Raw genomic sequence first — 17,888 nt, forward strand, 5'->3', positions numbered from 1 at the left:
TAGTCCCAGCTACTTGGGAGGCTGAGGCAGGAGGATCGCTTGAGCCTAGGAATTGGAGGTTGCTGTGAGCTAGGCTGACACCACGGCACTCTAGCCCGGGCAATGGAGTGAGACTCTGTCTCGACAACAACAAAAAAACAACTGTAGACTATAGGATCGTAGAGTGGGGTGGAAGGTCCCAGCTAAGGAGGGACTTTGGAGGCCCAGTCAAATCTCCTCATCTTGCCAGTTGGGGAAACTGAACTGCAGGAAAAAACGGGACGGAGCTGGGTCTCTTCCTAGCGTACAGAGAGACGACTGCCAGGGCCCCAGGGGGGTGTTTGGAAAGGGCTGGGAAAGACATTGACTTCAGAGGAGAAGGAAGCAGCGCAAGGTCACAGAGATTTCACAGAATAACAGACAGCAGCAGTTCTCCAAGTGTCAGCCGGGTCCCCTGAGGTCCCGGAGACCTTTGCAGGGTGTCCATGAGGTCAAAGCTAATACCACGACGTTACTTGCCCTTTTGCACTCACGTTCTCGCTCCCGTGTTCAGTCAGTGGGGTTTTCCAGAGCCCGACGTGAGATGATGTCATCTGTCACTCCGACAGTTGGTGGAACACGTGCTTGTGTGTTTTAAAATTTTTTCTGTTTTCAGAGAAGACTATTTATACAAAAAGAAGAACAGCTGCAGCAGATTCTAAGAAGGAAGAATAAGCAGGCTTTTTTAGATGAACTGGAGAGTTCTGATCTCCCTGTTGCACTGCTTTTGGCTCAGCATAAAGATAGATCTACTCAGTTAGAAATGCAAATTGAGAAACCCAAACCTATAAAACCAGTGACGTTTTCCACAGGCATCAAAATGGGCCAACATATATCGTTAGCACCTATTCACAAACTTGAAGAAGCTCTCTATGAATACCAACCACTGCAGATAGAGACATGTGGACCCAAAGTTCCTGAGTTTGAGATGCTAGGAAGACTTGGATATTTAAACCATGTCAGAGCTGCCTCTCCACAGGACCTTGCTGGAGGGCTACACTTCCTCACTTGCTTGTCACAGAGCACTACAGGATGCATTCAGTGGGCTTTTCTGGCAGCCCAGTTAACCTTTACTTCTGTTTATAAGATTTGGACCTTGGAGCTGAACCAGGGAGCTAGCAAAAGTAAAGCAGACTTGTAAAATTATAGCCATATGCAGCTGCACAGAACAGAACTACCAATAGTAGCTGTGTTAAAGTATTTATATAAAGCCACATGTCGGTGGCTCACGCCTGTAATCCTAGCACTCTGGGAGGCCAAGGCGGGCGGATTGCTCGAGGTCAGGAGTTCAAAACCAGCCTGAGCGAGACCCCGTCTCTACCAAAATATAGAAATAAATTAATTGACCAACTAAAAATATATATACAAAAAAAAAATTAGCCGGGCATGGTGGCGCATGCCTGTAGTCCCAGCTACTCGGGAGGCTGAGGCAGGAGGATCGCTTGAGCCCAGGAGATTGAGGTTGCTGTGAGCCAGGCTGACGCCACGGCACTCACTCTAGCCTGCGCAAGAAAGTGAGACTCTGTCTCAAAAAAAAAAAAAAAAAAAAAAAAAAAAAAAAAAGCCACATGTCCAGCAAAAAATAAAAAATTAAAAAAAAATTAAAAAAAAATTAAAAAAAAATTAAAAAAAAATAAAGTATTTATAAAGAGAAATTTCAGAACTAAACTGAGTAATATGGGGGATACATGTTTGTGAAAAATATTTTTTACTTATATTTTTCTGAGAGAGATTGATGCAATAAGCCTCATCTGATGGAAGAGAGGAATAAATAATTCACCTATTTATGTTTAAGGTTGACAGACTTGTAAAATCTTTTTAAAAATATTCCATGTCAATGTCTTCCTCAAAAAAATAAAAAAAATAAAAAAAAATAAAGCTAGACTTTATATTAAAAAAATTTTTTTTCTGTTTTAATTTTGAATACAGCAAATATCGACACATATATAACCCACATAAACAAGTGCTCTTTGTAGTCCTCAATAATTTTAACAATGTAAAGGGCTCCTGAGATCAATTCGTTTAAGAGCAATGAAAATGAATACATCGAAAATATAAGTGAACAAATGAAATGAAAATGAATAGGTTATCACTACACCCAACAACTAAATTACAACTGTCTCATACACGTAATGTTGAATGAAAAGAAGCCAGACACAAAAGAGAACATACTACGTGATTCCATTTTTATAACATTTCAAAACAGAGAAAAATAATCTATTGTAAGAGAAGTCCACAAAGTGGCTACCTCTAGGAGAGCAAGTCATGACCTGGGTGCTAGTTACACAGTTGTGTTTGGTTTGTGAAAATCCACTGAGCTGCTTACTTAGGATTTGTGCAGATTATACTTCACCAAAAAGAAATTTCTTTTTTGGAGACAGAGTCACTCACTTTGTTGCCCGGCATGAGGGCAGTGGTCATAGCTCACAGCAACCTCAAACTCCTGGACTCAAGTGATCCTCCTGCCTCAGCCTCCCGAGTAGCTGGGGCTACAGGCATGAGCCACCAAGCCTGGCCAATTTTTCTATTTTTTTTTTTTTTTTTTTTGTAGAGATGGGGTCTCACTATGTTGCTCAGGCTGGTCTTGAACTCTTGGCCTCAAGCAATCCTCCCATCTCAGCCTCCCAAAGTGCTAGGATTACAGGTGTGAGCCACCTCACCCAGCCAAAAAGAAGAAATATTTTTAACAACTGACACAGCAGGGCGCTCACACATCAGGGTGCCTATTGGCTCAAGATTGTGGCCAAGCCTTAACCCTTTAGTTGCTGTTTTGAGGGAAGGTTTTGGGGGACCAAAGGAGTAGCTGGGGTGGAGGTGGTAGGTGCTCAGGGCAGTAGCTAATTGTGAACCAATGCAGAAGTGTGTCAGTATTTCAACAATGGGTCTATCCCTACTGGTGACTGTCGCCTGAATGCCGGCCCTGCTCTATGGCTCTGACCATGCCCCCTGCATGCAGTGAACAGCCTGGGCATCAGTGAGGAGCTGAAGGAGAAACTGAGGGATGTCATGGTGGACAGGCACAAAGTGGCCCTGGGGAAGACCCTGGGAGAAGGTGAGTCCCCCCACCATGCACTCACCCTTCTGAACCCTGACATCCTTCACTTCCCCACCCTCACCCAACTACAGGAAATACAGTCCCCACAGGTCCCACCCAAGGTCAATGTCTCCCTTGCCCTCCACAGGAGAGTTCGGTGCCGTGATGGAGGGCCAGCTCAACCAGGAGGACTCCGTCCTCAAGGTGGCTGTGAAGACGATGAAGAGTGAGTCTGTGCACGCATGTGCACACGGGTGGGACCCCCAGCCCCTTCCCTGTGCCCCTGAGGAGGCAGTAAAGCACAAAGGTAATGGCAAATTAGCCACAGCATAGAAGCCCGGTGCTTCCAGATGGGAAACGGAGACCACACCAGGTATTTCAACAGAAGGAATTGAAAGTAGGGAGATTACTACAAAGGTGGTGGAAAGATTCAAGGGCCGATTCAAGGGAAGAAGTGGTGTTACCAGAGCCCGTGGTCAGGGACGCCTGGCGGGAGTTGGGCCCAGGGAGTTAGGGGCTGCTTTGTGGGGGCTAAAAATACAAGGGAGACACAGCTACTACCGGAGGCAGAAAGAGGAAGGGTGAAAGGGTGACTTCTCCCCTCTTCCTTATCACCTGACAGTCTCCCATCAGTGCCTACCATTGGCAAATCCCAACAGGAAGCAAGTAGGAAAGGGAGGCTGGGAAATGTAGTTTTCAGGGGTGAGCGCCTGAGACACACAGCAGAGCAGCAGAAGGTGCGGAGTGAGGCACACCTGGCTGCGTGATCTCAGGCTAGCGCCTCTCGCTCTCTTGAGTCTCCTGGCCTTTATCTGGAAAAAAGGATCAGAGCTGTTGTAAAGCACTGAACGCCGGGGCTAGCATGGAGTGCGTGCTGTTGACGTGGACGCCAGCTACATCATTCACATCATCAGAGAGGGCAGGAGCCAGTTCCAGGGTCACAAAGCACAGGGAGTCCTGGGGCAAGTGAGTCCCTTCCTCACAGGGAAGGAGGAGCATGGCAGGTTCAGGCTGGAGCTGGAGGTGAAGGAGGCATGATCCTTGCAGAATGACAGCAGTCAAAAGCTCAAGTTACAGAGTCGCCACTCATTCTTCCATTCCTGAGCACCTGCTGTGTACCAGGCTATGTTCTCAGCCTGAGTCTGAATCCCAGCTGTGCAACCTTGGGCAAGTCGGTTTGCCCCTATGAGCCACAGTGTCCTGAACTGTAAAATGGGATAATAATGATAAGGGGTCCCCAGAGCTGGCAGGAAAGTGCTGGGAAGCAGCCTAGTGTGGCAGTGAGCACGGGGACCCCGGAGCCAGACTGCCCGGGTTTCAGTTCTGCCCACTCCACTTCCAAGCTGTGTGTGCTCTTAGGCGGGTTCCTAAACCTTTTTATGCCTTGGTTTCATCATCTTTAAAATGGGGATAAGAATAGTAGCATCTCAGAGGATTAAATGAGATAATATATGTAAAGCACTGAGTGCAGCGTCAAAGTAATCAGGTTTGATGAAGATGAGATACTGATGATGATGACAGACAGGAGGAGGAGGGAAAGGGTCCTCCCTCCCCTCCTCCTCATCTGTCGTCCTCTCTTCCCCAAGTTGCCATCTGCACGAGGTCGGAGCTGGAGGATTTCCTGAGTGAAGCCGTCTGCATGAAGGAATTTGACCACCCCAATGTCATGAGGCTCATCGGTGAGGGAGGGACAGAGTCGAGGGGTCTACAGGACCCATAGGGGCCACCCCGGAGGGAACACCCTTCCCTCTGGACTGGGAAGATCAAACCTCCAGGCTCTCTGTAACCCCCTCCTTCGGGGGTCAGCGGGCTCCTCCCTCCTACTCTCCCTGAGCTCGGAATGTGACCTCTGACCATTCCCAGAAATAGCTGAGTTCCCCAGGAGGGCTCCGGAAACATCCCTGGGAACTGTGCTGGACATGGCTTCTCTGAAGCTCAGTCCCTGCCATCCCCCACCCCCCAAAACAATGCGGAGGCCTGATTTGAGCGGGAGGGAGGAGGGGCTGGAGTCTGGCTGGGAGGGCAGCTTGGCTTCCCCCAGCAGGAGTGACGGGGCCACCTGGGGGGGGGGGCTCAGGTGTCTGTTTCCAGGGTTCCGAACGAGAGGGCTTCCCTGCACCTGTGGTCATCTTACCTTTCATGAAACACGGAGACCTACACAGTTTCCTCCTCTATTCCCGGCTTGGGGACCAGTCAGTGGTGAGAGGCCTTTAATCACCCAGTCCACAAGTATTAACTGGGCACCTACCAGGTCCCCAGCGCCACTCGGACACCGGGAGGCCAGGGTAACCGAGAGCTTGCTCTCAGGGAGCTTGTCATACAGTGAGGGCAGCAGGCAATAGACAAGCTCACAGAGACACAAGCAAGATCATGTAAGGGATAGGAAGGATGTCTACAGTGGGATAAATGGTAAGGAGGCCAAGCGGTTAGTTCGGGTGGACAGGGAAGGCCTCACCAAGGAGGTGACCTTGAAGGAGGATGGGCTGGGAGGATGTCTGGAGTCCTGGGCAGGAAGCAGCCCCAGCACAGGCAAAGCCTTGGAAGTGGGAACACGCATGGCTTGTCTGAAGACCAGATAGGAGGCCCCTGGCGGGAGCGTCTGTCAAAAGCAAGAACGTAGGAGATCAAATCAGAAATCAAGGCAGGGGGAGATTATACAGGGCCTTGCAGGCCACTCAGAGAGGTTGGATTGAATTCTCAGAGCCATGGGAAACCACTGCAGGCAGAGCTAGGCAAGAAGGGAAGGAGGAAGTGAGGAGAGATGGACCTCGGGACCTCTGTTGACCTCTGTTCCCCCCAACCCTGGCCCCCCAGTTCCTGCCCACTCAGATGCTGGTGAAGTTCATGGCAGACATCGCCAGTGGCATGGAGTATCTGAGCACCAAGAGATTCATACACCGGGACCTGGCTGCCAGGAACTGCATGTGAGTGTCCCGCCTTTCGGGGACACCCCCCCTTCCCCCACCTCCCAGGGGGCTCCCTCCCTTCTTCCCCGGATGGAAAGAGGACTAGACTTTCAGAGCAGATCAAAACTAGGAACTGGGATAGAAAAGTCAGCAAACGGGTCTGGGAAGGCTTCCTGGAGGAGGCAGGCTATGAACTGAGTTCTTGAAGGAGTATTTGGATGTGGAGAGAGGAGAGAGGACAGGCTCAGCGCACATAGCATGAGGCGAGCAAAGGGGCAGAGGTGACTGATGCAGATGGTGACATGTGAGCCTCATCTGTGTCCCTCTCCGTGCTGAGTGCCTTGCCTGGCGCTGCCCTTGGGGAGGGCCACATTGGACAAGGAGACCAGACTCCCCACCACTAGCCAAGCAGGATACAAGCCGTGCACAGCCAGGCCATATCCAAATTCTCCCAGTTGGCCACCAAAATGTCTTTTATATTAGATCCTGACCCAGGATCTAATCAAGATTCTTTTTTTTTTTTTTTTTTTGAGACAGTGTCTCGCTTTGTTGCCTAGGCTAGAGTGAGTGCCGTGGCGTCAGGCTAGCTCACAGCAACCTCAAACTCCTGGGATCAAACAATCCTTCTGCCTCAGCCTCCCAAGTAGCTGGGACTACAGGCATGTGCCACCATGCCCGGCTAATTTTTTCTATATATATTAGTTGGCCAATTAATTTCTTTCTATTTATAGTAGAGACGGGGTCTCGCTCTTGCTCAGGCTGGTTTCGAACTCCTGACCTCGAGCAATCCGCCGGCCTCGGCCTCCCAGAGAGCTAGGATTACAGGCGTGAGCCACCGCGCCCGGCTAATTAAGATTCTTGATGCATAGAATTCCAGGTCAGATGCAAGAATCAGGGAATCTCCTATTTATATAAAGCACAAAATCAAGCAAAAGCAATCTGTGCTGTTAGAAATGAAGACAGTGGTTACCCTTGGAGGGTATTTGCTGGAAGGGCGCACTGGAGATTGGTAATGTGGGTTTTTTCCCTTTCTTTTTTTTCTTTAATGCTTAAAAAAAATGATGTATATTTTACACACACTAAAATACACACATTGGATATATGCAGCTTGATGAACTTTTCTATGTGTATAGATTCACAGAGCCACCACTAGATCAAGGTAAGGGACACTTCTTAGGCTCCCTCGTGCCCCGTCTCAGTCGCCACCCACAAACGGTGATCACTATTCTAACGTCTGTCACCAGCATAAATTTCATCTGTTCTTTAGTGTCATGCAAGTGGGCTCGTGGAGTTTGTACTCCTTGGCGTCTGGCTTCTTTGGCACAGTGTGGCATTTTTAATATTAATCCATGTTGTTGTGCTTATCAGTGGTTTGTCTTTTTCTTAGCTGTGTGGTGTTGTATGGGTATCTTGTGGATATTCTGTTCCTTAATCTGTGTTCTGATTACACAGGTGTGTTTGTAAAAAATTCAGTGAGCTAAATTACTTATCACTTATCACCGGATTACTTATTGCTTAGGATTTGTGTATCTTTCTGTGTGTGCAGTATACTTCAAGAAATATTTTTTTTTTCTTTATTTTTAAATCAGAGAATCAAACCCAAGGAGCCTTAGGAAGGACTTTTAAAAAGCCAAAGCCAGGGAGGCTTTAGAAGTTCTTTGTTCCATGGTAATTTTACAGAGGAAACAAGGAGTCAAGCAGTTCCTTCCCGGACCGGGGCGAGGGTGTGGGCGACAGAGCCCCATCCCCAGGCAGGACAGTGAGGGCAGGAGGTCGACTGTGTCTGACAGCCAGGGCAGACGTCCTGGTGGAGGTGGCCAGCGTCCTGACCGTTTTCTCTCCCCAATGCGGGCAGGCTGAATGAGAACATGTCCGTGTGTGTGGCGGACTTTGGGCTCTCCAAGAAAATCTACAATGGGGACTACTACCGCCAGGGACGCATCGCCAAGATGCCAGTCAAGTGGATTGCCATCGAGAGCCTGGCGGACCGTGTCTACACCAGCAAGAGCGATGTGGTACTCGTGCCCCTGCCAGGAGTGGGGAACCGTGGGAGGGCATGGCCCGACCGTCTCATGCTGAGCCTCGGCAGCTATGGGTGCCGGGCTCAATGGAACTCGCGGGCTTCCCTGCACGAGGGCCTGTCCACGTGGGCCGGGCATGTCTGGGGCGTGGTGGGTGTCCATGAACAGCGGTGTGCAAATGCCCGGGGTATATATAGACTCCTGTGTGCATGGTGGCAGCGTGGAAAGTTTAGATTAGGAAAAGCAGTGGTGACTGGGCATGCATGTGCCCAAACTCACACAATATGTACAGCCAGGGTGTGCAGGGTGACACGTGAGATCACGTGTCCATGTGTGTTAATGTGTGCGAGGGTGAGCATGTCTATGCATCCACAGAAGTCACTTATATGTGTGTTCATACCTGTGCCAACATTAGCAAATTTCTGTGACTACTTGGGATGCACCCATAGGGATAGCTGTGAACAGGTGCACATAAGTGTGGGCGAAACCATGGACCTGTGTGTTGGGGGTGACTTTGTGCAGGAGAGACCTTCTAATTCTCTCCCCTCTTCCCCTCACAGTGGTCCTTTGGGGTAACAATGTGGGAGATTGCCACACGGGGCCAGACCCCATACCCAGGAGTGGAGAACAGTGAGATTTACGACTACCTGCGCCAGGGAAATCGCCTGAAGCAGCCTGTGGACTGTCTGGATGGACTGTGAGGACCCTTAGGACCCTCTCCTTCAATCTCAGAATTCACTCCAAGCCCCAGAGCACCCCCATGTGGCCCTAACATATCCAGTGCTAACGTTACCAATGCTCTGAGGAGGGCTACTACTAGCCAACTGGGTGCAAATTAGCTAAAGGTGCCCTTTCTGCCTTTGCTTTGTGCATGGGGTGCAGGCTAGATCAGCCCCCACCCCAGCCAGGTATCCCTGCATAGTGAGGTATAACTGCACAACCTTACCTGGTAGCCCTGCCTCTGGGACCCCTACTCCCAGACTCCTGAGCACCCCACACTTCCCTCAGATGCTCAATATCCAGGCCTCTCTACAGAACCCTCCAGTTTGCAGACTCATAGGTCTCCTCTGAGAGGGTCACAGCATCATTCAGGACATGCTTATCAACCTTTGCAGCATCAGGGTGTGTGAAGAAAGGCATGACATTTAGCCAGCACTTGGAGGGAAAAGAGAGGATGCTGCTTGGGTCAGTAAGAGACAGCCGGGGCCTCAGAGTCCCCCAGTCATCCTTGGGTACTCCAAGAGTCGAGGGCAGTAACAATAACAGCTAAGATTTTTATAGAACTTACTAGAAGGGTCTATGGCCATACCACTTTGAATGCACCTGATCTCGGAAGCTAAGCAGGGTCAGGCCTGGTTAGTACTTGGGTGGGAGAACTTACTAGAAGGCACTGTTTTCGGAGCGCTGCATGTGTCAACTCATTTGATCTTCACCACAGCCCCACGAGGAAGATAGATATCGTTAAGGGTGAGTCATTTGGCAGAGGTTGCACAGCTGGTGTATTAGTAATCTATACACCAAAATCTAGTGGCTTAAAACAACAAACATGTATTACATCACACAGTTTCTGAAAGTCAGGAGTCTGGGAACAGCTTAGCAGGGTGATTCTGGCTCAGGGTCTCTAAGGAGGTTACAGTTGCAGTACCAGCTGGGGCCACAGTCATCTGAAGGTTGGGACTGGACAATCACATTCATGGTGGCTCACTCACGTGGCTGAGGCAGGAGGCCTCTGTTCCTTGCCATGTGGACCCTTCGATAGCACTGCTTGAGCTTCCTCACGACATGGTGATCCAAAAGAAAGTGCAGAGTGGAAGCTGCAATGCCTTTTATGACCTAGTCTCAGAACTCACACACACTGTTACTTCTGCCAAGTCAGAAGCAAATCACTAAGTCCTGCCCACACTCAAGGGGAGGGGATTTAATCTCCATCTTTTGCAGGGAGGAAGGTCAAAGAATTTATGGACATATTTTAAACCAGGACAACTTTTAAGGCTTTGATGCTGGAGTCTGTTCTGGGGAGCCACACGGGGACACTCTGCTCTAGTAAACCCTCACTAAAACACCACCCCATACCCAGACAGGTTTCCCAAGACCCTGCCCTGTTCTTGAGTCTCCCAGGAACCCCCTGAGAAACTCCTAAGAATTCCCAAATCCCCATAGATGGCCCCAAACTGCTCAGGTTCCCTCCAGACCCCTGAAATGCCCCCAGTCCCGAGTGTCCTAAAATATCCCCAAACTTCCAGAATGCTTCCTCTCTGAGCCTCTGCTCAATCTCTCACTCTTCACTTTGCTGCCCTAGGTATGCCCTGATGTCTCGGTGCTGGGAGCTAAATCCCCAGGACCGGCCAAGTTTTACAGAGCTGCGAGAAGACCTGGAGAACACGCTGAAAGCCCTGCCCCCTGCCCAGGAGCCTGACGAAATCCTCTATGTCAACATGGATGAGGGTGGAGGTCATCCTGAACCGCCTGGAGCTGCTGGTGGAGCTGACCCCCCAACCCAGCCTGACCCTAAGGATTCCTGTAGTTGTCTCACTGCAGCTGAGGTCCATCCTGCCGGACGTTATGTCCTCTGCCCTTCCACAGCCCCTGGTCCCCCTCTGCCTGCTGACAGGAGCTCCCCAGCACCCCCAGGGCAGGAGGATGGCGCCTGAGACAACCCTCCACCTGGGATTCCCTCTCAGGACCCAAGCTAGGCACTGCCACTGGGGGAAACCCCACCCCCCTTTCCCATCCCAGGCCTCATCCCCATCTGCAGCCCTACCCTCCTCCCCATACCACCTCCATCCCAGACAAATCCTCCCCCTTCTATGTGCCACAGCGTCACCACCTGTAAAAGAAAGGGGTTGGACTACAATCTCTAAGGGTCCTCCCAGGTCTAACATTCCAAGATTCTAGATTCTAAGGTTTAAAGAGTCTAGATTCAAAGGTTCTATGTTTCAAACATGCCACGAGTCTTTGGTTCTAAGGACCTGAAATTCCAAAGTCTCTAATTCTAAATCGCTAAGGTTCTAGACATGAAAATTCTAAGACCTACTATTCGAAGGCTCTGAGATTCTGTGGCTCTAGATTTTCTGGTTCTAAGATTCTTGATAAGACCCTAAGATGTATGTTCTAAAGCTCTAAGATCCTAGTTCTAGGATCTAAGGCTCTATAATTCTAGATTTTGGTTTTTTTAGAGTTCTGAGTCCTTACAGTGTAAGATGCTAGATTCTACAATTCTAAAGATTCTATAATTCTAGACATGGAAGTTCTAAGGTGTACTGTTCTAAAATTTGATGTTCTAAGGCTCTGAGAGCCTAGATCCTCTGGCTATAATAAGACCCTAGATCATAAAGCTTCAAAATTTTATCTTCTCAAGTTCTAAGATTCTAATGATTGTCAGTTATAGTTTCTGAGGCTTTAAGATCATATCTCTTGAATGAGATCCTGGATCCCAAGGATCTAAGATTCTAAAATTTGAAAGTTCTAAGAGTCTAAAGATGGACGTTCTAAGGTCTGATGTTCCAAGATGTGATATTCTAAGATTTAGTCTAAGAACCTAGCTTTTCTGTGTCTAAGATTCTAGATCAGATGCTCCAAGATTCTAAATTATTAAATTCTAAGATTCTAATGCTGGTCTGTTCTATGTTTCAAGGCACTGTAGATTCTGTTGGTCCAAGATTCTGGATCCCAAGCAGCTAAGTCATAAGACTCTCACGCTCAGTTGTGACTAACTAGACGCCAAAGTTCTAATCATTTCTATTGTTGGACACCTTTAGGCTCTGCGCTGCATTCTACCTTTCTAGGATCATAGTTAAGGGCCCACAAATCCACATTTCTAAAATTTTAAAGTTCTAGGCACGTAGTTCTAAGACTCAAATGTTCTAAGTTTCTAAGATGCTAAAGGTCCACAGGTGTAGAATATTTGGTACGATTCCAAGGTTCTAACCTTACACTGTAGTATTCTTTTGTGTGCCCCTCTCCTTCTTAGCCACCTTTGCTTCCTCCTCCCCTCAACTAGGGGTGTGCCCCCCTCAAGCCTGTGCAATGCAATTAGGGATGCCTCCTTTCCCCCAGGGGATGGACCATCTCCCTCCTTTTGGGCCATGCTGCCCCCCTGAGCCAGTCCCTCACCCCCTGAGTACAGAGAGTGGACTCTGGTGCCTCTGGAGGGGCTCAGGTCTCATAAAACGTTGTAATCACAATTCTGTCTCCTCTTGTCTCCATTCAGCTGTGATGTGGCCCCTCTCCCTGGCAATTCAGTTTCCTTATCAGCAAAAACGGGGGGGGGGGGGGGGGGCTTGGTGGGGTCTCAGAATTCTCCCCTCATTGGCGAGGGCAGAAATAGACATACACATAGACAAAAATTAAAAAAATAAAAGCACACAAGCAAAGAAATGCAGGCTATCAGAAACTCCTGGTGGGCAACAGGCATACAGATATGCACAGGGTCTCTCACACACACACGTGCGCAAAGAAATAGACACATGAATTAGTGGACATACTCAGGCATACCTGTCACAAATACAAAGACACTGAAATTCAGACACATAGAGTAACAGAGACACACAAAACTACACAGATACAAAGATATTTACAAACATGCACAGGCAGATACCCAGCAAGCACGGGAAGGAACTTGAATAACACACATAAACCCAGAGTAAAATGACACAAACACTCAAGAGATATATAGAGTCCAACAGGTACTCACACACCCAAACGTCACACTCACATAGCAACACAGGCACAGAACGCCTGCTATAATCCCGGACGCACAAAGGGACTCCTGCCGGACGAGCCCACAGCGTCTTGCCCGCACTCGCGGGCTCGCGTTCCTGGGTGTGGCCGGCAGCAGAGGGAGGAACCCTTGGCAGCGCCCGGACGCCCCCCGGTGGCAGCTCCTGAGAACTGGGGGACAGTTCAATCCGGGCCACAAACTTTTTGAGAACAAATCATTGTGGGAAGCTGGGAGGAGAGAGGAAGTCGGACGTGGGCGAGGGGCGGGGTGTCTGGATTGGAACCTCCGGGCCCACGTGAGTGTCTGTCCCGCTTCTGAGTGGGTGCTGTGTGTCTCGGTTGCTGTAGTGTGGACTTGTAGCCTAACTGTCCTGTGTGTCTTTAGCATTCGATGTCGCCTACTTATGCGGACCTTAGTGGGCACATCTACACCGCAGTTTGGTGTATTATTACCCCGGTCTGATGCATCTGCTCTGACTCACGAGTATTTGTTTATCTGTGCGGCGTGTCCCTTTGTCTAAGTAGAGACTGCGTGTGGCTTTTGTGGGCTTAAGCTAGGACTTAGTAGGCAGCGGGCGTCTGCATTGTGCATCTCGACTGTGTCTCTTGCGGAAGTTTTGTCTTTAGAGGCGACACAGGTGGTGCAGCCTTAGACATCGTGAAACTGTGGCGTTTGTGTTTGTTAGCGTGAGGCTTAATGACGGATCCGTGTTCGAGCTTGTCCGTATAGACGCCAAACAGCCAGATTTCCTGGACAGCCGATTAAGAGATTCAGGATAGCGGTCCGCGAATTTCCGGAGGTCTTTCTGGAGGGGGAGGCTCTGTGGTCGCGTGCAGGGCGCGTTCCACGTCGGGTAGCAACCCCGGGGAGAGGCGCCTGTGTACAGCCACCGGGGACGAGGGGGGCAATTTCCTTTACAGCTTTTCTCTCGTTGTTAGCCTAGCCTGTATTTTCAAACCGTTAGCACTCTCTGAAGTAAAAAAAAAAAAAAAAAAAGTAGTATGTCTACTTAATCTCTACTCCGCATATCTCCTTGTACAGCGAATTTTGTGAGGCAAGCCTCTGAAGAATGGCCAATCTGGTTAACTTTTCCTAAAAACGATCCGTCTATACTAGTTTTAGTGAGATAAGACAATAACTACGATTGGTGGACAGATTGTTTTGAAACCGCCCTAACGGCAAGGGGTGGGCCCTTCGTGAATTCATCTCTTTCCGGTTTCCTAAAGGCAACAGGAAGGAGGGGTTTCTGCCGACCCTCCATTTGATTGGTTCTTGTGATTTTGCCCGCTCGGACTCTTCAAGGGGCGGGAGATCTAGACCAATCAGAGTGTGTTTAACAGAGACACTTAGTTTGATGAAAGAACTGCGCAGGTAAGGTGGTGGGGGGGGAGCGCTCATTCTGAGATCTCATCGCTGATTGGCCCAAGTCGTTACTCCCTTTTCCTCATTTGACCTTACGGCAGCTGGCGCGCGGGCGCTACCCAACCAGCGCGTGCTCCGCCTCCTGCCTTTTCCCGCCCTCCGCTCCGGCCGCCGCTTAGACGTAGACCAACGCTTCCTCCCTGGCAGCTCTTGGGCCCTCTCATTGCTGTTCTTTTGCAAACCACGCTCTGATTGGCTGAGGCTCCGGGCCCGCGCCCGTTGCCCCCGCGCGCTAGCCAATTGGAGCACGTGTTGCATCGCATGGGGCACGGGTGAGGGGGAGGCGGCGGCGGCGGCCATTTTGAGCCGCCGCCGCCATTGGAGTGGGGGGGCCCCCCCTTTCCCCCTTCGCCTCCTGACAGGAAAGGTTTAAGGGGAACAGAGCCCTGGGAGGCCGGGCCGGGCTCGGGGGCCACCCCGGGGGCCCGGGCCATGGATGTGCGCCGTCTGAAGGTGAACGAACTTCGCGAGGAGCTGCAGCGCCGCGGCCTGGACACTCGCGGCCTCAAGGCCGAGCTTGCTGAGCGGCTGCAGACGGCGCTGGAGGCCGAGGAGCCTGACGACGAGCGGGAGCTCGAGGCCGACGACGAACCGGGGCCACCTGGGCACAATAACGAGGAGGTCGAGACCGAGGGGGGCTCCGAGCTGGAGGGGACCGCACAGCCACCGCCGCCCGGGCTGCAGCCGCACGCGGAGCCCGGCGGCTACTCGGGGCCGGACGGACATTGTGAGAGTGCGCGGGGCGGGGGCCGGGGAGCCCGGAGTCTGGGCCAAGGAAGGGCTGTGGGACACGGGAGTCCGGCTCCTGAGGTCGGGGAGACGGTCTGAGGATCGGGGGATCCCACTGCCCGCTGCTGAAAAGGATCTGGGGACTAGGGCCTCCGGAAGACCGGAGGGTGGATCCTGACATTCGGTGCAGGGGAGATACCGGGGGTCTTGGGGTGTCGGTTTCGGAGATGAGGGTCGGGGTGGGTTGGGCAGGATTCCCGACCTTAAGGCTCGGAGACCGGAAACTGGCTTCTGAAGCCGAACAGAGTCGGAAGAACAAGAGATTTTTTTGTACTTGGGGTTTGGGGAGGGTCTTGGTAATGGTATCGTAGGATTTGGAGCCAGGTGGGCTTGGTGGCCGTGCTAGCCCAGAGTTAGGAGCCGTGTGGGCTGGGAGTTAGGAGCCGTGTTTCCAGGGCTGGGGAAGGTACGGCCAGGTGTTTGGGGCTGGGAGAGTTTTGAGGAAGGAGGATCCTGGAGTTTGGCTGGATGGGATAATGGGAGTTTTCGTATTTGTTTGGGGTGGATTGGTGAGGTGGAGGCGCAGGTGTCTGCTTTGGGGAGAGTCTGACGGACTGAGTGCTCTGATGTTTGGCTGGTGACCATATAGGGGATGTGGTCGGCCAACGTGTAATTGGACTATGGGGGACCCACCACCTCCCCCAAGACTGGGAGTCCACCCTTGAGCCAAGTGCAACTTGGACGTTTGGTGCTGGAAGATCGGAGGACTTCCTGGTTGGCTTCTAGAAGCAGCATAAGGAACCCTGGTGTCCAGAGGCTGGTGGGGGAGTGCTTCACTGGACAAAGGACCTGAGGGTTTAGAGCTGGGAAGACTCTTGTGTGTCCAGGGAGTGGGAGCCTTAGCAGGGAACCTCTGCATCAGCCAGAACGTATGACTCTGGGAATAAAGGGGTTAGGGTCTATTTGCAGTTGTCTGGGAAGAGGAGATCCTGGTATGGGAAGAAGTGAATCTAGAGTAGAAAAGGGTAGTTTTCTAGCAGGACTGGAAAATGGGGGGACAGGAGAGTTTAAAGAGTAAGTAGAAAGGACTCTTACATCTAAAGTTTATGGTGTTTCTCTGAAAAAAGGGCTTGGGGCTAAGGGAATGAAAAGAGATGAGATTTGAGATTGGCATCTGATACTCATTCTTGAGAGATAGGGTCCTGGGGAGGGCAGCAGTCTGAGTGCAGACTTGCGGTAGACAGCAGCCTAGGGATTATCCAGGATCCGGTTGCTGGGAAGAGGACTTCCTAATGCAGAGACCTGTGAAGAAAGGAGTGGCCCTGTGTGCATGTCTAGAGCAGGAGGGAATGTGACGAATGCCTAGGAAGAAGCAATGGGATAATCCTGACCTGGTGTCTCCAAGAGGAAGCGAGTTCCCTGTTTCAGAGCATAGATTGTAGACTCAGACTTTGTTTCAAATCTGGCTTAGTGACATTAGCAAGTCACTTCATCTGTGGTGAGCCTGGTTTCTTTACATGTAAAATGGGGTTAATAACAGTGTCTCCCTGCCCCCCTTGGGGGGGGTAAGAATGAGATCACACAGGTCCAGAGTTTAGCAGTTTAGCACTGGGCCTGCCTGTTATTAGGAGGAGGGTGTTTTAGAGAGTGGCGCTAGAATCATGGCTTCTTCAGGCAAGGCTGCCTCTGGGCACAGGAAAGATGCTTGAGAAGAGACACACTGGGGTTTGTGGGGAGAAGAGCACTGTGCCTGGAGCCTGGAAAAAGAGTAGTCTGAAAGGTCCTCTTGTTCCAGTTAAGGAGATAATTCTACTTCTTCCTTTCTCCTCTACCTACTACAACAAAATCCTTTGATTCCCCCTTTATTCCCCACTGCAATCCTTCATTCAGCCTTGGTAAACAGACCTGTAGCAGATCATGTGACCTGTGACTTTCCTCCCTTTGGGCTGCACCTGGTTTGTGCCCAGATGTATTTGTCCTCTGAGAAAGAATCTGATCAGTTAGCAAGTGGCAGAACCCTTTGGTTCTGCCTCTTGGCTCCTGGCACAGCTACTGGCAGGGCCCTGGGGGTCCAGAGAGCTTGCCCCTGGGGTGGAGAGCATGTGTGTTGCCCATCCTACCTTTCTATAAAGTTCTCTTCCTTGATGGAGTTTCTGGTTTGGTACTCAGGTTTTAGTCCTTTAAGCTTAAGTTTCTGGTTTGGTACTCAGGTTTTAGTGCCTTTAAGCTTTCACAAGTGTTATCCTAACCCCAGGAATGTTCTTAATTCTCATCACTGAGTCATCACCTATGTATCCTTTCAGTCAAGGCTTATCTGTTATTTTCCAAGTCCCTTTCTTAGCTCCTGGTGGTACTTTGTAGCCCCTAAGACAATCATACTTAAATTTTTGTGTATTTGTTTAATAAGTGTCTGTGTCACTAAACTGAAGGCTTCAGTGGGGCAAGCTTATCTTCAGCTATATCCCAGTGTCTGGAGTATAGTATACACTCCGTGAATAGTTACTATTATTATTCTTACCACTCTTCAGTTGAGCTCCTGGACCCACAGGACACCTTCCAGAAACCCTTCCAACTTAACTCCAGATATTTCAGAACCTATCCTTAATGAGCCTGAAGGTCACTATTATGATTCTTGTTTTCTTAACAGCTCCTTTCTTTCCTTTCCCATTTTCCCTTCAGCCAATATCATTACCCTTTACCTTTGCAGCTATCGTGGGGTAGAAGAGATTCTTAAAAAGGGTTGGCTGTGCAGGTGGGAATAGTGACTGGGCAGAGGGCTGGTTTTTGCTCTGAACCATTTTTGGGGGTGGGGGGCTTAGAAACAAGGTCTCACTCTGTTGCCCTGGCTAGAGGGCAGTGGCATTGTAGCTCACTGCAACCTCAAACTTCTAGGCTCAAGCGATCATCCTGCTTCAGCCTCCCGAGTAGCTGTGACTACAGGCACATGCTACCATGCCTGGCTAATTTTTCTATTTTTTGTAGAGACGGGGTCTCGCTCTTGCTCAGGCTGGTCTCGAACTCCTGACCTCAAGCAATCC

General features: G+C 50.3%; 2 protein-coding genes and 1 long non-coding RNA gene across 5 annotated transcripts in view; 2 read left to right on the plus strand and 1 right to left on the minus strand.

Annotated features, from left to right (window-relative positions):
* Positions 1-12,163, plus strand: part of AXL (AXL receptor tyrosine kinase) — a 28,459-nt gene extending 16,296 nt beyond the window's left edge. The window contains exons 13-20 of the mRNA XM_012760732.3: positions 2,975-3,070; positions 3,201-3,278; positions 4,639-4,731; positions 5,130-5,251; positions 5,867-5,976; positions 7,814-7,973; positions 8,540-8,676; positions 10,279-12,163. Coding sequence (XP_012616186.2) covers positions 2,975-3,070; positions 3,201-3,278; positions 4,639-4,731; positions 5,130-5,251; positions 5,867-5,976; positions 7,814-7,973; positions 8,540-8,676; positions 10,279-10,630 — 1,148 coding nt within the window. The 3' untranslated portion in view covers positions 10,631-12,163. The remainder of the gene's footprint in view (positions 1-2,974; positions 3,071-3,200; positions 3,279-4,638; positions 4,732-5,129; positions 5,252-5,866; positions 5,977-7,813; positions 7,974-8,539; positions 8,677-10,278) is intronic.
* On the minus strand, positions 306-12,788 carry LOC142861090 (uncharacterized). The gene is made up of 4 exons (XR_012912461.1): positions 12,694-12,788; positions 5,508-5,651; positions 3,808-3,864; positions 306-676 (listed from the first exon to the last, which is right to left on the minus strand). It is a non-coding gene; the product is annotated as an uncharacterized LOC142861090 (long non-coding RNA).
* Positions 12,789-12,874: 86 nt separating this feature from the next.
* Positions 12,875-17,888, plus strand: part of HNRNPUL1 (heterogeneous nuclear ribonucleoprotein U like 1) — a 38,599-nt gene continuing 33,585 nt past the window's right edge. The window contains exon 1 of one of the 3 annotated variants that reach the window (XM_012760735.2): positions 12,875-12,994. Coding sequence is in view for 1 of the 3 variants with exons in the window: in XM_012760733.2 (XP_012616187.1) it covers positions 14,554-14,848 (295 nt within the window). In the remaining 2 variants the exon portion in view is untranslated. Of the gene's footprint in view, positions 12,995-14,288; positions 14,849-17,888 lie in introns of those variants that run through there. The other 2 variants (XM_012760733.2, XM_012760734.2) reach the window with 2 other exon arrangements.

This window comes from Microcebus murinus, chromosome 16 (assembly GCF_040939455.1).
Source record: "Microcebus murinus isolate Inina chromosome 16, M.murinus_Inina_mat1.0, whole genome shotgun sequence".
Classification (NCBI taxonomy): domain Eukaryota; kingdom Metazoa; phylum Chordata; class Mammalia; order Primates; family Cheirogaleidae; genus Microcebus; species Microcebus murinus.